This window comes from Aspergillus nomiae (assembly GCF_001204775.2).
Source record: "Aspergillus nomiae NRRL 13137 chromosome Unknown contig00088, whole genome shotgun sequence".
Lineage (NCBI taxonomy): Eukaryota > Fungi > Ascomycota > Eurotiomycetes > Eurotiales > Aspergillaceae > Aspergillus > Aspergillus nomiae.
Window position 1 is genome coordinate 30,986 of NW_015378143.1, and position 18,454 is coordinate 49,439.

Below are 18,454 nucleotides of genomic sequence, written 5' to 3' on the forward strand. Positions count from 1 at the left end.
TGGGATGTTGTCAGTATGATTGATGATGATATTGGGTCTTCCAGTCAAACAGAAAGGCAAGAAGCCTTGAGTGAATAACGATTGAGTTCTTAAGATACAATGATATTGAGGTTAAAGAAGAAAAATGAAAGAAAAGCACCCACAGGACCAGGGGAATCCATAGAGGCCTTTCCCCCTAATATAAGCCATGGATTTGCCATCGATAGACCGACGTCCGACATCCGAGCGAATAATTCGCCGAGCTGTAGGTTCTATCCTTATTTTGCGCCTCATTTGGTTCCCCTTCACCCCCCAGCATGAGCCCAGGCCATGATTGCTGTTGGACCCATTGTGTCTAATCAACTGAGGATGTTTTCTTAGGGCAACCTCCCTGTCCGATTAGCTAATCGGAGCAAATTAGCTAAGCGGGTGGCATGAGCTAGTCGGACTGCATGCTAAGCGACCCAAGATCGTCTCGTTAGTGAAGCTACTGACGACGAGGAAAGGACCCATTGCTTGCCGGTAATCCGACGTCAGGCAAGGAGCCGGAATTGTATAGCGAAGAAAAGAACGGAATACCAGGGCATACTATGGAGTAGAATATATGTCCCCTGACCTGCTAATACCTTTCAGCCATAGCGTGCCCATGTCCTTCCTAGATTGGGCCATGGGCAATGTAATGCAAAAGTTCAAACGAGAAACCCTACCCTGAGACGATGATCATCGTCAATCGATCAGAGTGGAGAAGAAATTCATGCTCTATGCCTAGTCTTTGTCGCTTCCAGAAACTATAAATGCGCCTAAGATTCGTTTATGAGATGCCAAAGTTCTCGAGATTGTCCTCTCAGGTCGCGAAAAAGGGTTGTATCCAAGTCTTCAAACCCTCTGTTTTTCCTTGATCATTCGATTGTGTGCTTAGAATCTTGGTATTGCGCATATCCACGATCAACATGCCCATCAAAGTAGTCGTTGTTGGCGCCGGTCTCGCTGGCCTGGGTGCTGCAATTTCGTTGAGCCGTGCAGGCCATGAGGTCCAGGTCTGATGATCCCTATCCTGCTGTGTATCCTACCCTGCGTTATCTTGGAAAGTGGGGTTGACTGATCCTGTTCGTAGGTTATTGAGCAGTCGGGTTTTCTGAACGAAGTTGGCGCTGCTATCCATGTGGCGCCCAATGCCACCCGAATTCTGAAGGCCTGGGGGTGTGATTTGGAAAGTTTACGCCCCGTTCACTGCAACAGATTACAAGTGTGGGATGCCTCTGGGAATCTCGTCTGGACCCCAATTGTGAGTTGCTGCTTGTATGTCTGTCTTCGCTGGCTTAGCTATGAACTAACAAGAAGGCTAGGTGACAAAAGAGCGTCAGATAGCCCTAAATACGACGGATGAGTGGCTGTTGACCCATAGAGTTGATCTGCATAATGCCCTTCGCGCCGCAGCCACCAACGAGGTCAATGGCCGCAAAATCAACATCCGCCTCTCTTCGCGTGTATTATCAGTGGTACGTCATTACGCACCCATTATGGTCCTGGTTCTACCAGGTGGCCGCTCAGTGATCTCATATTTTTTTGCCCACAGGATGCAGAGGCCGGCAAAGTAGTCCTCGAGGATGGTACCATATATGTCGCTGACCTAGTTGTTGGGGCTGACGGTATCCATGTATGTTGTCCTTCAGGCATCATAACTTACACAACCTAGCTGTTACTAAATGTCTCCAATGTTGCCAGTCCCGCACCGTTCACGCCATCGTCGGAGAAAACCAAGGACGTCAGAGTACCGGCCAGAATTGCTTTCGTTTCTTGGTGCCCATGGAAAAGATACAGGCCAATCCACTAACTGCTGCGCTTGTGGCAAAGACTGGTATTGATGGCGTGCATGCCTTCGCGGCGCATGACCGACGCATCGTGGTTTATCCCTGTCGGGGTGGCCAGCTGCTGAACGTGGCGGGCATCCACCCTGCGGGCAAAGAGACGAACGCCAGAGATTCATCGTGGCTTGATGGGGGCAGCTTGAGCCAGTTGATAGAGACCTATCAGGACTTTGGCGAAGAGCTTCAGGAGATGTGTCGTCTCGCGGAAGATCTGAAGCTGTGGAGCCTGGCTTCGCGCAGTCCAGCTCCCACGTTCGTCAGAGGCAAGGTGGCTTTGATTGGAGATGCCGCGCATCCCATGTTACCTCGTAAGTAACCCTTACATGCTTGTAATTAGATTTTCCTCGCGCTCCACTTTTGTATACTGATTGAGTGCACCGCAGACCAAGGACAAGGCGCCGCTCAAGCATTCGAAGATGCGGCGGCGCTTGGTGGAGTGATGACGGAGGACATGACCATAGAACAAATCCCGCAACGTCTGGAATTATACAACAAGATCCGGTATAAGCACGCAGTGACCGTGATGATGATGTCTAAAACCCACGATGAGCGACGGGCGGAGATGTTGGACGAGCTCCGCTCCTATGTGGCTGACGCGGAGGTCCCTGAGGATATGTTCGCCTTCACTTGGCCGTCAGACCCAATTGGGGAAGCACGTCAACTGGTACAAGAAGCCCAGATATAGACAGAGCGGCCCATGTTGTCTACAAGAATTGATCCCATGTGGATATATTAGACTGCAATGCTATCCACTCGTGTAGAACAATTTGCCAGAGCGTTCTTCGTCAAAGGCAGTCTCCGAACGGTCACGTTAGCTGCTCGGAGATGATTAGCTAAGCGGCTCTGTATCAATTCCGGTCCAACGCCATTGAAGCCTCTAGGATACTTTTCCTGCTTAATTCAAAAACTTTTTGGCAATTGTCTCAGTGTTAAGTCCAATAAAATCAACCAACCAAGTAAATCCGTTCGATATGTCCAAGGACCCAGTTCCCAGAAGGGTAACGGCCTGTGATGCGTGCTACAAACGAAAGGTACATCCATCCAATCTACACGATATACTTCTTAGCATCGGCAGCCACGGTTTACAACGGCCTCGAATCAGATCAAATGTGACCGCGTTGGCTCCCAATGTAACTGGTGCATCCACCACGATATGGACTGCACATTTTCGTCAGATTTGCGTCCGAAGAGACGACGTCAGGATGGAAGGTATAGATAGGCCCGTATCTTCTCAACCTCGTTCGATCTCCTTGACAATTAATCACAATAAACCTGAAAACTAATTCTTCAAAGTAGCCAAAGAATTAGCTTGATCGACCGCATTCGACGCATCGACGAACGCAGGGCAGAAGCTGCAGCCATAGGTTTGTACTTTCTTGTCCCATCACCTTTTTCATTTCGTCTTATCCTTTCATACATTGGACCGCCTACTTACTTGCTAATGAAGAAAGACCACCCGAAAAACAGTCTGTCCAACTAGAGCAAGCATACCCGCTACTGCCGTCCCCCAGAATCATTCACTTTGCAGGTTGGAAGATTGGAAATATTGCTCCGCAGGTAGGAGTACCGAGTCTTCTTCCTGAGGGTCTTCGCTGGATTGAGTCAAGAACCGGCACTGTTATCCCTCTTCCAAACCTTTGCCATGCTCCATGGGAGAAGCCACCCCTATCTTCTACGCCCCCCGACCTAGATGGTGTCCATGAGGTCGTGTCAACACCTTCTGGGCTTCCCGCGCGGACGGTACTGAAGCGGTATCTGGACGTGTACACTTCATCGGCCATCCACGCAATCTTTCCTGTCATCAACTCATCACTCTTCTACCAGACGATACGTGCAGCCTATTCGCCGCCTAGCCACGATACAAAAGTCCATTCTCCTAGTTCAAGAGCATGCATATTTGCTTTTCTCGCGTTGATTTCTAGTTTAGATCATCTTGCCACTCGTTGTACAGCCCCTAAGCCGCCTCCTATCCCTCGAGACGAGTATGCCATGAAGGCCCAGGCTCTTTTGCCATCCTTGCTTCAAGAACCGCTCAACTTGGATGCATTGCAGACAACTCTTCTACTGGTACGGTCATCCATTCTATGTTGCTCTCTTATCTTTCAAAGAGGAAGCTTCAAACTTCAAACTAGGAACCTGCGCTAATCCATTCGTCTTGATCGATCCCCAGTCAATATTAGGGATACTCACCGGTGAATTGCAAACAGCAACAAACTATAATTCGATCTCATCACGTTTCATCATCGCTCTGGGAGCTCACACAATGGGAGATCCAGGCGCGATGCCGGAACCTGCCGTCAGTGGTTCCAGAGACAAAGAGACTAGAAAACACCTTCGCGACCTTTTCTGGCTCTGTTATGCCCCTGACAAGGATCTTTCGCTGCGTACTGGGCAGAGCCACTGCCTTAGGGATGAAGATTGTGATCTTCAACTACCACCCGGTTATGCTGAGAAACTGCAGTCTGGGATGACATATTCTGCGATGGAAAATGCACACGGCCTTCTGTTTCCAATCGATCTACGGCTCAGCATGGTCAAGTCCCGAATTTTCACCGCTCTCTACTCCCACCGTGGACTACAGAAAAACGACGCTGAAGTCATCCGATCAATTCGGGAACTAGACGAAGAGCTAGAACTCTGGAGAATGTCCATGCCCTCAAACCTAAGACCTAGACTATCATTCGCAAAAGAAACCTCCGAAGATCAGCGAGTTGACACCATGTATCTCGTGCTGACACATCTCAACTACTACTTCTGCGTTAACATAATCCACCTAGCCGGAAGTCGATGCGAAGCGTGGCGTTCGACTTCCACACCGGCAGGCATGATGGACGGACTACGCTTAAGCCTGACTTTATCCGTGGAAGCTAGTCGGTCCCTTTTACTATTTCTGCATTATTCCGAATCGCTCGTGAGTGTAGGGAGCTTTTGGTAAGAGACCTACATGTACAGAACTTGGCTTTTGTCCTTATTATACCAACTACACACAGCATTCTTCTAACCCTCTGTTTGTCATCTAGGACACTCCTTTTCTATCCCATGTCAGCGATGCTCACGATATTCTGCAACCTGCTGGAGAATCCACGTTCTGAGAGCGCGGCGAGTGATACGCAACTCCTGACAGTAACAGAGCACACAACTGAACGGGTCTTCCTGAGACAAATTTCTCGAGCTGATAAAGCTGCCCATCTGGAAGGTATCACTGGATTTATCTCTAGTCTTCGAGATCTTGCCCAGCAGGCGGTTCGCCAAGCAACCAGGGAAACGAGACCATCCTGAAGCGTTTTTGATCTGTCTCGAAAATGGCCTGGGTGAGCATTAGTTACGTGAAGAACATGCCGCGATATTATACGATCTAATACGTAATAAACTTAACTAGAGTATCCATTAATTCACATATTCATATTCAAAAGCTCTAGGGTCACGTAACTCTTTATATACACGAGAATTCTTTGCCCGTCCGTTGTTGCTCCCACTGTATGATATATACTTCATCTGTTGGAACCCCATTCATAGAGGAATCTATAGCATTACTCAAAGACTTTGGCCATATACAACTATCGAAGGATTACTCCACATACCGGCCCAGTCAACCGGTACATGCATTGGTCTAGCTCAAGAGGTACCCTACATAAGAATACCCCGAGCTTTCTTTTCCCTCAACGCCTCGCTGTACTAAGAAAACAAGAGCAAACTATAACCGTCAGTTAAAATGATAACATCGCAAAATAGGGTATCATAAAAGAAGAAACACAAAGAAAAATACAGTCGAAAGCGAGATTGGCATTACGATTCGGGCCAGGGGGCCAAGTCATGTTGAAGGCCGCCGTGGCCAGCTGAACGGCGTCGCCCATTATTAGCCAGATCGGGCTGAGATGACGATTGGTCAGAAAGGGTGACCGCGGGCAGCAGGTCCGACAGGACGCTTCGCCGTCGTGAATAGACTCCGCCCACAGAAGGGTTTTCCTTCTCGCGCTGGACAATATTGGGCCTAGAGCGGTGGCGACGTGGGCGGCGGAGGTGTTCGTTTGGTACTGGGTCAACCTGCTTCTTTGCAGCAGGGACTAGGTTCAAGTACACTGGAAAGATGGCACCAGCGCAGAAGACAGCAACGAGGACACTGTACGAGAATGACATGCCCCCAGCGAGGCTGGCTGCATGTTGTGCGAACGGAAAGCAAGCACCTCCGCTAATCGCCGTCGTCAGAAGCGTTGCAGCGGTCTTTGTGTGTTGGCCTGTGCCGCGGAGAGAGATGGCGAATATAATGCTAAATGCACCACTTTCAAAAAGGTAGACCATGAGAGCCATGGTAACCGCCGCAATTCCCGTCGTTTTCATGCATAGTATGGAGAATACTATCATTCCAATGTACGATATAAGCAGAATCCACCGTGGCTTTAAGAACCATTGCAGAAAAGCGGCAAGGAAACGACCAACCGCAAAGATAGAATGGGCGATGGTCAGATAATCGAAGGAACTAAGGCGTGAACTGTGCTTCAAATAAGTAAACGTCCAGGAATATCGAAGTGAACTGTCAACTTACTTGGGGTAAGCATCTTCGACGAAAACAGTGAAGCTTTGCGAGATTATTTCCTGTCCGGCGACGTAGAAGAATTGTGAAAACACCCCAAGTCCTAGGGTCAACCAGACCACCGGAATCCCGGCGACTAGGGTCATGTTGTCGCTCCGACGCCGGTTTGCTAGCTCTTGAAGATCCTCATCTGACGCCTCTGGAATTGGTAGGTAATAAAAAGCCACAGCCAGAAGCACGTCAAACAACGCAATGCCAAGATACGTCCATTGAACATCAACCAGAGAAGAAACGTCGGTTACCTTTTTGAAAAGGACTTTCTTCGCTAACAGCGGCGAAACTACGCTTCCTACCGCTTGGACGCCTGCGAGATGTTCAATCGGATCTCCGAATTCTCTAGGGGCCCACACAGCGCTATGAATGGGTTGGCAGCGGTTTCCAATACTGCCAATCCAAAGCCGACGATGAAGTTAGAGACGAGGAAGGCAGAATACGAAGTCAGGACAGCCGAGGGCCAAAATATCAAAGTGCCGCAACCGTAAATACACAGGCCTGTGATGAAAGTCGATTTGAACCCCCAATGTTTCAGCACCGTGCGGCCCACCAGCGGTGGGCCTATGAAATACCCCCCGAAGTAAACAGCGTTCAGGCCCAACGATCGCCAGGAATCTAAACGAACAATTTCCTGGAACTGACTGTTGAGAATATCCAGCAACCCGTAAGCGAATCCCCACAAGAAAAACAAGATCGTGGTTAGGGAGATCGGCGCGATGGATTCCTTATTGCTTAGCTTCAGCATATTCGCCGGCTTCTTCATGTTGACAAAGTCGAAAAAGGTGATACTAGGCAGGTACGAGGTGGTGACGGTTGTATTCGCTTCCGCATCTTGAGGCGGGTCACTGGCCATCAGGAACTCTCTGAGATCTACTGAACCGTCCGCTTCTCTCCGACTGGCACTGCTGCCACTGGCTGAGGGAGAGGTTTTATTGTGGTTAGCGGACTGCGAGCGTCGTCGCATGTTGGGACCTGGGAGAGTTGGAAGTGGCGCAGGCTCAGCAACATCTGGAATATCCGGGATATCCAGGGGCCCAACCGTGGGGGCATCTGGCACGGTCGTGCTATCGTCCGTGTCCCGAATCATCTTTGGGATGATTCGCGCTACAAGAGGCTTGAGACTAGGCACACAGGCGCACATGACGGACACGTTGACCTCAACCACCGACCACATGAACGAAAGAGAAGCATACCCTTGTCAGGTCAGCATGGGACGTTCAATAGCTGGTTGGGGGATAAAGCCATGTCACACATACAATTTAGGTCGTCACCGCTAGCGTCCTGCAGGTGGATCTCTCTCAGTAACATTTGGCGCGATGTAGCAGCATTTTGAAGGTAGGCAATGCGGATAACATCAACTACTGCAACGAAGAAACCAAAACTAAAGGTGATGACAAGAATGATTTTCTGTTTCCGCGGAAGACGCATTTGAGTTAAGATGGGGTTCGGCAAGAAGAGAATGGCTAGGTCGGTAATGATGTTCACCGGAGAGGAAGAAAGGTATAGAGTGAGGATATCGGTACAGTGCGCATTCGGAGCCAGGGGATAGGAAAAGGCCGCCCCAACGGGACGACATTGAAAGACGTTGACCAGTGTGAGCGCCAATCCGGCGGCATTTACGACGAAAAGAGTCACATAATTTGCGCAACGGAACACCCTTTCCCCTTGGGTTAGAGTGAGGTAGAAGACTAAGATGGAGGTTTTGACCGCCATCAACGCGGGGTTCTATTCAATCAGCAATCGGAGCCAACCGGACCTGAGCTGACAACTCACATATAGCACAGTGAATGCATAATTGGCTCGATTGAGGCTGTACCGGTCACTAAGCGCTATGTCGTCATCATGGAGGCCCAGACCTTTGCTCGTGGCATAGAAGAGGGAGAATGAGAAGCCAAAATCGATGACCTGTGTAACGTCAGTCATTGTTTTCACCGTTCATCTGTTCTTTTTCCCCACGCGCCGACGCTCGAACTCCAACATTCGTATGCAACCGACGGGCGAGACGCCAGACATACCCATGCCAACAGCATCAAATAGTCATGTAGTCCGACTCTCTTAACGATGAAAACCCGCGAGACGAAGCGCAGTGCCACAAAGACAGAGGCGATGACGAAGAAGACAATGGAGACGACCAGCACTTCCGGTCTGCGGTCCTCCATGGTGAGCGACCGCGACCACAGCTCACGAAGCCTCGTGTGAACTCCGGAGATCGCAGAGTAACAACCCAAGAGCGTTTCACGACCATTCAGAACCTATCGCAAGAGAATTTGACAAAGAAATAAGCGTTAGTTCTCGAGGTTGAAACAGCTCCATGGTCACCGAATGCGGAGGAATCGAGAAAAGAAAGACGGCATCCCCGATGACGAAAAAATTGACCGAGTACAAACTAAGAGCGTTGTGTGTGTGTGACACGCAGACTGGGAAGCTTGTTGGAGGGGCGGAGGCTGGAAAGACTGGATGAGTTGCTATTGAACTTGGCAAGATTAATTAATAGAGGTCAATTTACCCGAGAAAATCCGCCCAAAGAAGGGTCTATCGAGCAGTTGTAAGACAGCGAGAATTTGCAAGAGACAACGTCAGAGAAGGAGGAAGAAAGTTGATGAGGAGAAAGCGGAGAAAAGAAATTGTGTGGTTCGGCGTGGGTCTTGTTCACCCAAGGGATGAGATCCTGCGTATTTTTATTTGTCTTCAATAGTTTACAGCCTCCTCACGAAGGTGACGATGAGTGGAATTCCAAATCGCCATGGATCTTTTGAGAAACTTGGACTGGTAAACTGAAGTTCTTCCTTATACTCTGTAGAGAGTCAAGGGAAGCAGCCGATGTTGCGCGGACAGTCAGCCACGTAAGAAAAGAAGGTACATCTTGTCCTTGGAAGGTACTGTGTTAGGTATGTACTTGACTGCGGGAACTTTCCGTTCTGCTTCCGGTATCCTTTCCTTTCCTTTCTTTTTTTTAACCTCATGTCAGCTCGTACCTCCTGACTCAGCCAACCTTTTTTCTTTTTTTTTTGTTTAATTTATTTTCGCTTCATCCCTCGCATGCATGCAACCCAATCCGTAACGATGGGGTTCTTATCGGCTTCCGCCCCCAACCAGGATAAGAAATCACAACTAGAATGGGAGGACCTGTGAAAATGAGGCCAAAAATGACCGCTATTATAGTCATTTACTGCACTGCAAACCCCAAGATCTGTCTTCCTGTAATATCATATTCTGCACCCCTAGCGATGAGGTGTTATTGAAGCTACCCAGCTATAACTTATAAGGCTTTCAGCACCAAGATCGAGCGATATCCAGTTTTAGTTTTCTGTGCTTCCACTGTGATCAAACTAAGGATACATCCTGCACTCGATATGCGCTCTTATTGGCCAAATTACCCACCGTCTTTGCTTATTACCGTTTTAGGAAAAACAAAGCTTCACCTTGGAGATATAATCACGTGTCTTGATCTAAATAGATAACGAGAATATTAAAATAAGATTTTCAATACTCTGCTACTTGTTTATATAGACCACTGAATTTATGTATACAAACCCCAGGTTATCGGGGTTTGTGCAAATTCGTATGGAAAATCGATGTGGCTACTGTGACCCATACAAGTTAACAGGGTATTGCAAGCAACGTAACAGGTGTTTTCAGTGGAAGGCGGATTTCCTATGCTAATGCTATTCTTTTATTATCCTTACCACGGGTCACGATCACTGATGTGATAGTGACATAGGTACCAGATTTCTTGTTTCACACGGGCAGCTGCTGTGAGCTAACTGCTTCCATCCCAGTTTCCCCTTTGTTCTTTAATGTCTATTCAAGCAGCTCATCAACACGAGACTCATAAATATGGTTCCTCGGTATCGCAATGCTATCACAGTTGCGACTATTCTTATCAGTTCAACTGAAATGCCAACTATCTCGGTAGACGAATGTGCATGGAGTTGCGGCCTAACCATCTGCACCTGTACCCCGGTGGTCTCGAGTCGTTATTACATTTCTTCCACCACGTGCATTTTTCCACCCTTCCCCACCCCCCAACTCCAGCTAAATTACGCTTCCATAGACAGGCTCGATTAACTGACTTTGTATTAGTATTGCCAGGCCAGAATCAAGCATGACCACGAAAGATCGCCACTCACGGACATCGATGTCGTTAACAGCTTGCGAGATGAGAACAATGTTTGGAAGTACCTAGAGTATACACCGATTTATCGCTCACTTGCAAGGGGTTCTGAGATGAACAGTGAAGTCTCCAACGTTCTTCGTCATGTCCTAGAGCAGGGGAGCATCGCTGTGAACGAGCAAGAGGACATCGTTGTGGGTGATATTAGCGACGCGGACCTAAAATAGGCCAAGCACCAGTGTTATGTGAACGGATGGTTACACAAAATCTTGGTACCTGAAGACATGATGGGCGAGGAAAAATATGTACTTCCATCTCGACTGCACGAGAAGCAAGTCTTCCTAAGCATTGACTCTGAATACTTCGGCTATATCATGCTAATCGATTTTAGATGGGTTGAATGGATCCTCGGCGGGAAGAGATTACCCTTGAATCCGAGATACGCTCATTTGCGAGACCTTTGCGTGGACATCCTAAAAGAGTTTTCCGCTGCCACTCTGCGTCATACCGCTGATGGGAAGGTTCTCACCAGCGCGGCTCAATATAAACCTTTCGAAGCCGCATATCAAGACGAGTATTACCGCTGTTTCGGCGTAATCGCCGGCAAAGGTGTTCCGATATGTTCGGAGTGGTCAAGAACAAAAAGTGGTCGAGTCGATTTTTTAATATCAGAAAAGAAATGGGCGGTTGAATTACTACGCGAAGAGGACCGCGTCCAAGACCATATATCACGTTTTTACAAGGGGGGTCACTACAACTCGTGGATTACCGATGGTATGATCCAAGACTGGGTCATAATAAACTGTGCAATCTCTCCACCTACTGGCTGTAAGTTCATATAATCTCCTTATAGGTTGGTATTTCTTAATAAGATAATAGGCCACTCCGAACCAAAACTCATACACGCGATATTCACTAGCGACTGGGAAGAATTGCAAATATTCGATAACGAGATGTCTCCCATCATTAAATGTCCTCTGATAAACTGACTGTACTAGCGGGTAGCTCGACCTTAAGCGTTGTTCTTTTGATAACGGGAAAATCCACTATCCGTAATCCTCAAAAGTACGGTAGGTGGAAATTCCGGCGTGTCGTGGCCAAGATGATGCTTTCCCTTTGGGGGGCCGCTCCGCTTCACATCACTGTTCTGCATTCGCTCTGGCCTTTTGATGCACATGAAGGAGGAAGCTAGAAGGCTTGAGAGGTCGTAGTTCCAGAATCACCAGACCCATGTCCAATCAGCCTTCCGGAGAGCCACAAGTTCCCTGGTATTCTGTGGTCGAGGGCCTGCCCACTCATGAAGTTAAGAATACATTGATAATTCGAAATACCTTATTAAATTTGTGGGAGTAGTGCTAAAGCCAATCCGATTTTGCTTATGAATTGAGAATATTTAATCCGTCTTGAAAACCAGACATTTAGGGCTGGGATAACTCATCAGCCAAAGTTGATTGGCTAGCTCGTTTCACCCGGGCCAATGATATTCGGAAAGGTGCGAAGCGTCCACAGCTCTAATTACTTAGTATGCCCTACCTATTTGATCTACAGAAATCTTCAAACTCTGGGGCATTTCCTGAACAAGCCTTTAAAGAATAGACTGTTGCTGTGCGACATGCATCGCCAATACTACATTATGTAGGCAACCACTAGCGTTACGTACCCATGTACTAGTGGCAGATCACCATGCACACATTCGTTGCTGACCTTTACGCTTGGCTGGATCTTTCTTCAAGATGGCCAGTTCTTGAAGTGACCTCAACTCTATACTCCGTAATTAGATGTTATCCTCTGAAGCTACGGAGTAGACAAAGTAGTAAATCCCATTTTAAATCGATGTTGATCCTCATCCTCGTCACCTTGTATCTGCGATTGCAATAACTTTTCCACGTTGTGCAATTTCATTCCTTCTTGTACAAAGAGCGTCGATATACCCAGCCAGGAATTCGGCTCAGCTCGGAGTGGGTTGACCTGCAGATGTGGAATATCGATCTGACATGAAAGTTCTTAGATCAGCGATACACTCTAAGACACTGTCGTCTTCTTCAGCTTGATGAGCGGTGTGGGGTATGCGTTACCCCTTGCTACTGCAAGGGTGGTACAAAAGGTATTTAATCACAACAGCTCTCCTTTCTCATGTCTCACATGATTGTTATAACTACATCCTCTGAGTTGACATCAATCAACCCCTACTAAATCCTTCAGCTGTCGTCTTCTAGGAAGGTTCGTATATCTAATCTGGCCATATACATAATAAACTTTCTAACAATCCCATCCCATTTATAGCAAGAATAGCCAAACACACGATTATACGAGCAAAGCGGCACTAAACATCAAGCCTATCACCAACCAGCACGTAAGACAGAAAGAACCTACGCTTAGCAACCATGCAATTCTCTCTATTCCTCTCCGTTGTATTCACAACCGCCGTGGCCGCTCAGTCTACTATTGTACGTCACCCTGCATCGGTGAGAAAAGAAACGGGCGGGCGTCTAACCTATCTCGAATAGGCTATTGTCTATCTTGACCCCCAATTCGCAGGGCTATCTCAGCAAATTATTTCTACAGAACAATGTGTTCCTATCGATCCTAACACTATGCCCCCAGAGGTCGGGTCTATTCAGGTAGCGTCAGGTGTCCAGTGTACAACCTACTTTGACCCTGCTTGCCAGAATCCCAACCAGCACCTCTTGGGTACCCTATCCAACATCCCGGGCTCGCCCGATGCACAGTCTCTACTTTGCCAGCGGGCTCAATGAGTGTAGGGGCCTAAGTAATAAAAGAAGCGGGCAAAGTGTGGGCGGTTATATCGAGACATGCAGTGGTTAACTTACCACGCGCAAGAATCTGGTCATGCTTCTATCCCTTTTCCTTACGTGCCCTGGAGCAAATCTTGTAGATATCGAAGTAGGAATCAGCGTGCATGTACTGAACTGTAGCCAATTGGCTTGTCTATTCGATGCCATCTCTTGGTCGATTTACGCAACAATTGGCCATTGCCGGATAAGGCCATGGTCAAGAAAATTAAGACAGACTGGAACAGAGACCTTACAATTTATTTTCCAAGAATCAAGTGAGATGGGGTCACATGACTGCCAGAAAACCGGCGCCGGTGGTCCGAGGTCCAAGGGGTTGTAACTTCGTGGTATATATCTAAAAGAACAATACGGACGGTGATTACAGAGTACAGTACAGAGTCTGAGGGAATAGGATACGATACAGCCAAGCTAACCGGAACAGGGAAGTCACAGGTCCTCGCTTACAATAACAATTGTTGAGATCAAGATCGAAGTCCACTTCCCATACATGCTCCACGCGTAATTCGAAATGATCTGAATATAATCTATCTCATACAGGAGGATCTACCGTGCAGTTGGGAACGACTGACATTTGATAAACTTATAAACTTATTTGCTCTGACGGACAAAAATAGTACGGGTTGAAAAAGTGGAACAACTGAGAAATCGCTCTTGGCGCCATGACAGGGACAATGCCTCGGCTTCAAATCAGGAGTGGTTCTATCGGTTCTATTAGACCGATTGATGAGGATCTTCATATCACAGAGACACTTACGACCGCCTGAAGAATGAAGGAACGCTGTCCATGTACAATGGTCCCCCATACTTTCGCTAACGCTCGCTAACGCTGGACTAGTGACCATCGTGGCCCTTCTCCACCCTGTCAGGCGTTGCTTTTGTGACTAAATCTGGGTGCGGAGAACGCTACGGAGCCTTCCGCTTGCTCACGATGCAACCCAAGCCATCACATGGGCTCGTCTCCCCTCAATTGCCCTGAGTTCTGCTCTGCTCCCTGCCCGGAGGGAATAAGCCAAAATGAAACGTCCCATTCTTCAGGACGATCAGTCGGCTTCCGACGGGAAGCGCGGCCTCAGGGGCTGGACGTCCTGGAGATACCCCGCTATAAAGCTGGCAGGTTCTGCTCTGTTTCGTAGACAGGACTTGAGATAGTGGAAGATAAGCTGCAGCTTGGTTAGCTATCTTGACCCCATATCAAACTAGGGACATGAGACCAGCTTACTTCCTTGCGGCCCTGGCCTCCGTGGCTGGCACTCATGCTAATCCCGAGGCCGACTTGGCTGGCACGATCTGGGACGATATCAAAGGAGCAGTCACCTGTGCTGGCTGTGAGGTATGTCAGATAGATATCAAAACTATCCATGGAAAAGCAAGATAGGCTGACTCTCGTAGGGCCTGCTGGGGGCACTCAAACTAGCCGCTGGTTTGGGTCAAAGTGCACTGGAAAATATTGTAACTGGCGCATGTAAGCTGGCAGCGGTAAGTAAAATGCTTTCGATGGAATCCATCACAAGACAAAGTCTAAAGGACGTCGGTTAATACCTCATGCCAGATCGAGGATAACGATGTCTGTGAGGGCGCAATCAAAGAAGAAGGCACGGCCGTTTATTACGCCCTGAAGAATCTGAAGGTCGGCTCGCATACATCGAAAACCTTCTGCTCCAGTATTGCCGGCCTTTGCGAGTACCCTGACATTCGGCCATACAACCTCACCTTCCCCGTGGCCAAATCCTCGGCCACTCGTCCACCCCCGAGTGGTCAGTCTCCGATCCGGGTCGCACACATCAGTGACACGCACGTTGACTTGCAGTACACCCCCGGGGCCAATGCCCAATGCACCAAGCCTATTTGCTGTCGTAGTTTCACCCCGGAGGACGCCCCCGGTAACACCTCGAACCCGTGCGGACTCTGGGGTGACCATCACTGCGATCCCCCACTTCGCCTCGAGGACTCGATGATGGACGCCATCGCGGCCCTCAACCCGACGTTTTCCATCTACACTGGGGACGTCCCACCACACGACATCTGGATGGTGAACCAGAGCTCAGTTCTCCAGAGCTTCAACTCCACCTACTCCAATCTGGGGAAACTGGGCGTCGTCTACGCGGCCCTGGGGAATCACGACACAGCCCCGGTCAACCTCTTCCCTTCGGACAAGGTCCCACCCTCCCACAACCCCCAATGGGCGTACGATGCCCTAGCCAGCGACTGGGCCAGCCTCGTCGAGGGTTCACCCAGCTCCACCACCAAACACGGGTCCTACTCCATTGTGCACCCCAATAGCAACCTCCGCATCATCTCCTACAACAGCGTCTTCTACTACAAATACAACTTCTACGCCTTCCAGGAACCAATGGAATACGACCCGGACAACCAGCTGCAGTGGCTGATCTCCGAGTTGCAAGCCGCCGAGACCGCCGGCCAGCGCGTGTGGATGATCGCCCACATCCCCACCGGCAACACCGACACGCTGCACGACTACTCGCACTACCTGGACCAGATCATCAACCGCTACAGCGCCAGCATCGCCGCCCTCTTCTTCGGCCACACCCACACGGACCTCTTCCAAATCTCGTACACCAACTACACCGCGCGCACCGCCGACTCGGCCACCGCAATCGGCTACGTCACCCCATCCATGACCCCGGACTCGCGCCCCGGCCTTCCGCATCTACGACATTGACCCGGTCACCTTCGCCGTGCTCGACTACACCGTGTACACGGCCGACATCAACAGCACCAATTCCCCCAACACCCCACCCAAATGGGTCAAGTACTACTCGGCCAAGGAAGCCTACGGCTCGCTGCTGACCCCACCGGTCACGGACCCCAAGGTGGAAATGACCCCGGCGTTCTGGCACAAGGTGACCGTGCAAATGGAGAAGGACGACTCGGTGTTCCAGGCGTGGTGGTCGCGCACCACGCGAGGCTACAACGTCACGGAGTGCACGGGCGACTGTGCAAAAACCAAGATCTGCTCGCTGCGCGGCGGAGACGCCCAGTTCAACTGCGAGGGCGCGGGGACGCCGTTTAAAATTACGAAGCGGAGTGATGGGGTAAGCGAGGTGCATGTGGAAAGACCCTTCTGTGAGGATGCCGTGTTGGCGAGAATTGTGGGAGGGCTGACGCGGAAGGGCGTCGATGCAGAGAAGTATGTTCGGGAGCAGGCGAAGCTTTACGAGAAGGTTTAAGTTGACGGGGGAAGGGGTTTTTAATCTCTGTGTGACGTTGGTTGATATATCTTGGTATATATAATGTTGAGTGTCTAATGATCCACCTTCGGAAGCATTGACTTTGGAACCTTATGTGGAAATGATCGGCTAGTACCACAGCACATGTCCCGGAGTATATAGTAAGAAAGAAATTTAACTGACCCGGTTTCTGTATCACCCTACTCGTTTTACTAGTTAAAAGAAGTCTACGGTGGACACATGTCAGGCGCCTGTGTGGAACTTGCAAGAAACCTTTTTTTTTTATCATTGTTCCCGAACCATTGCTACCTAATGCGCGCCAGATAGAATACCCGATTCCATCTAATTTGCAATGCGCCAATCCCAGTGTCGTGGTATCATGTCATGGACCAGATGCGTCCTGCGTGCTGCTTCTTGTGTCGAATGTAAATGTGGTGTTAAATAACCCGAGAATATCTATGGACATAGCTCAAATACTCCATGTGGAGCAAATTGCGTAAAATATGTATGAAAACGAGTGTAGAGAAGGGTAAGAAGAAGAAGTGAAAAGTGGGGGTATGGATGTCGAAGAAGCGAAGCAACAAAATCAAGCAAAGAACCAGCAGAAGAAGCTAGCATTCAGCGCATTTACTCCATGTACCACTCAACATTGTGGAGGCGGCCCTCAGACTCGGAAGCCAGGGAATTGAAGAAGTGACGCGACAGGTCAATAGAGGTGCTGTCACAGCCCATGCACTTGTCGACGACCTTGCCGGATACGACCTTGCCATTGTAGTGAACGGTCACCATGCGACCGCAGTCTTCCGGCTTCATCAGGCCGACGGGAAGAGCCAGGACATCCTCGGTGGTGCCGTCGTTGGTGAATCCACAGCTGCTGGGGGCAAGCTGAGAGGTGGCAGTGTCGTAGAAGGTGACCTGACCCGTGCACGGGGAGCCCTGGGAGCAGGCGCCGGTGTATCCGCTGCCACCGCTGGGGGTGCTGGCGGTAGGCTGAGGGGCAGCAGAGGTAGTGCTCGACGAGGTCGGTACCACGACCGGAGGAGCGTTGGTGGTGGTGGGCTCAGGCTGTTGGGTAGGCTCGGGCTGTTGGGTAGGCTCGGGGGTGGGAGTAGCAGAGGTAGTAGGCTCAGGGGCGGGAGACCACACTGGCTGGATGGTTGCAGATTGCTGGGGCTCGGGGGCCTCACTCTGCTCGGGCTCGTCAGGAACCTCAGTGGGTTGAGCAGGCAGGGGAGTCACGACGGGAGCCGAGGACGCAGGGGCAGCAGTGGGCTGAGCCGGTGCCTGGGTAGGTCGGTCCATGGTGATGGTCGTGGTGACCGTCACGGTAGTCCATTCGACCGTAGTGTGGGTGTTCACGACAACATCCTGACGCCTCTGCACCGGAGCGGTCGAGGCGACGGCAGCGAAAAGAGCGCCGGCGAGGGCGAGAGTCTTAGCCAGAGGAGCCATTGTAGGTATAATATCTTGTTTTTTCAAGGAAGGTTGTGATCGGCGAGCCGAGGGAAGTCAATTGAAGGAATGAGTCAATTTAACCAACTGCACAGCAGCTTGGGGAAGTGAATGAACACTCAGAAAGAATGAGAGTGTTGTAGAAGGAAGAAGGAAGGAACGACAGAAAGCTGTCTGAGAGAGAGAAGACTGTGGTGAGTATCGGTGAAGAGAAGGGAGAAACCGGTAAGGGAGGGAAGGTCCAAGTATTTAAACAAGGTTGCATGGGATGGCGACTGACCTGCTCGGGTAGGTCCGACTACCTAGTAGTACTAGGGACTTGTCTCGTATAGTAGGACTAGCATCCAGACTAGTTTCTTTTCTTTGTCTATTTTTTTTTCTAATTCGATATAAATTTAATTATTTATTTATCATTTTTACTTTGACTTTTACATTTTTTATTTAATTGATTT

General features: G+C 49.4%; 5 protein-coding genes across 5 annotated transcripts; 3 read left to right on the forward strand and 2 right to left on the reverse strand.

The window, feature by feature from the left end:
- Positions 1-929: 929 nt before the first annotated feature.
- ANOM_004822 (uncharacterized protein) lies at positions 930-5,126 on the forward strand (the record flags this gene model as incomplete). Its single annotated transcript, XM_015550079.1, has 11 exons — positions 930-1,016; positions 1,094-1,264; positions 1,326-1,478; positions 1,556-1,636; positions 1,705-2,155; positions 2,231-2,511; positions 2,923-3,056; positions 3,144-3,211; positions 3,376-3,914; positions 4,018-4,778; positions 4,868-5,126. 11 exons carry the CDS (start codon positions 930-932, stop codon positions 5,124-5,126), a joined length of 2,985 nt encoding a protein of 994 aa, XP_015408152.1.
- Positions 5,127-5,633: 507 nt separating this feature from the next.
- On the reverse strand, positions 5,634-8,741 carry ANOM_004823 (putative MFS monosaccharide transporter; the record flags this gene model as incomplete). The annotated part of the gene is made up of 6 exons (XM_015550080.1): positions 5,634-6,336; positions 6,391-6,742; positions 6,787-7,626; positions 7,689-8,157; positions 8,206-8,337; positions 8,448-8,741. Coding segments are annotated over 6 exons (2,730 nt in total), but the record flags the coding sequence as incomplete, so codon positions are not given.
- A 4,189-nt stretch (positions 8,742-12,930) lies between these two features.
- On the forward strand, positions 12,931-13,302 carry ANOM_004824 (uncharacterized protein; the record flags this gene model as incomplete). Its single annotated transcript, XM_015550081.1, has 2 exons — positions 12,931-12,993; positions 13,054-13,302. The coding sequence occupies 2 exons, from the start codon at positions 12,931-12,933 to the stop codon at positions 13,300-13,302; spliced, it is 312 nt and encodes a 103-aa protein (XP_015408150.1).
- Positions 13,303-14,309: 1,007 nt separating this feature from the next.
- ANOM_004825 (sphingomyelin phosphodiesterase) lies at positions 14,310-16,550 on the forward strand (the record flags this gene model as incomplete). The annotated part of the gene is made up of 5 exons (XM_015550082.1): positions 14,310-14,491; positions 14,563-14,692; positions 14,752-14,838; positions 14,912-15,933; positions 16,097-16,550. The coding sequence occupies 5 exons, from the start codon at positions 14,310-14,312 to the stop codon at positions 16,548-16,550; spliced, it is 1,875 nt and encodes a 624-aa protein (XP_015408149.1).
- Positions 16,551-17,177: 627 nt separating this feature from the next.
- Positions 17,178-18,002, reverse strand: ANOM_004826 (allergen Asp f 7; the record flags this gene model as incomplete). Its single annotated transcript, XM_015550083.1, has 1 exon — positions 17,178-18,002. The coding sequence occupies one exon, from the start codon at positions 18,000-18,002 to the stop codon at positions 17,178-17,180; it is 825 nt and encodes a 274-aa protein (XP_015408153.1).
- Between the last annotated feature and the right edge of the window lie 452 nt (positions 18,003-18,454).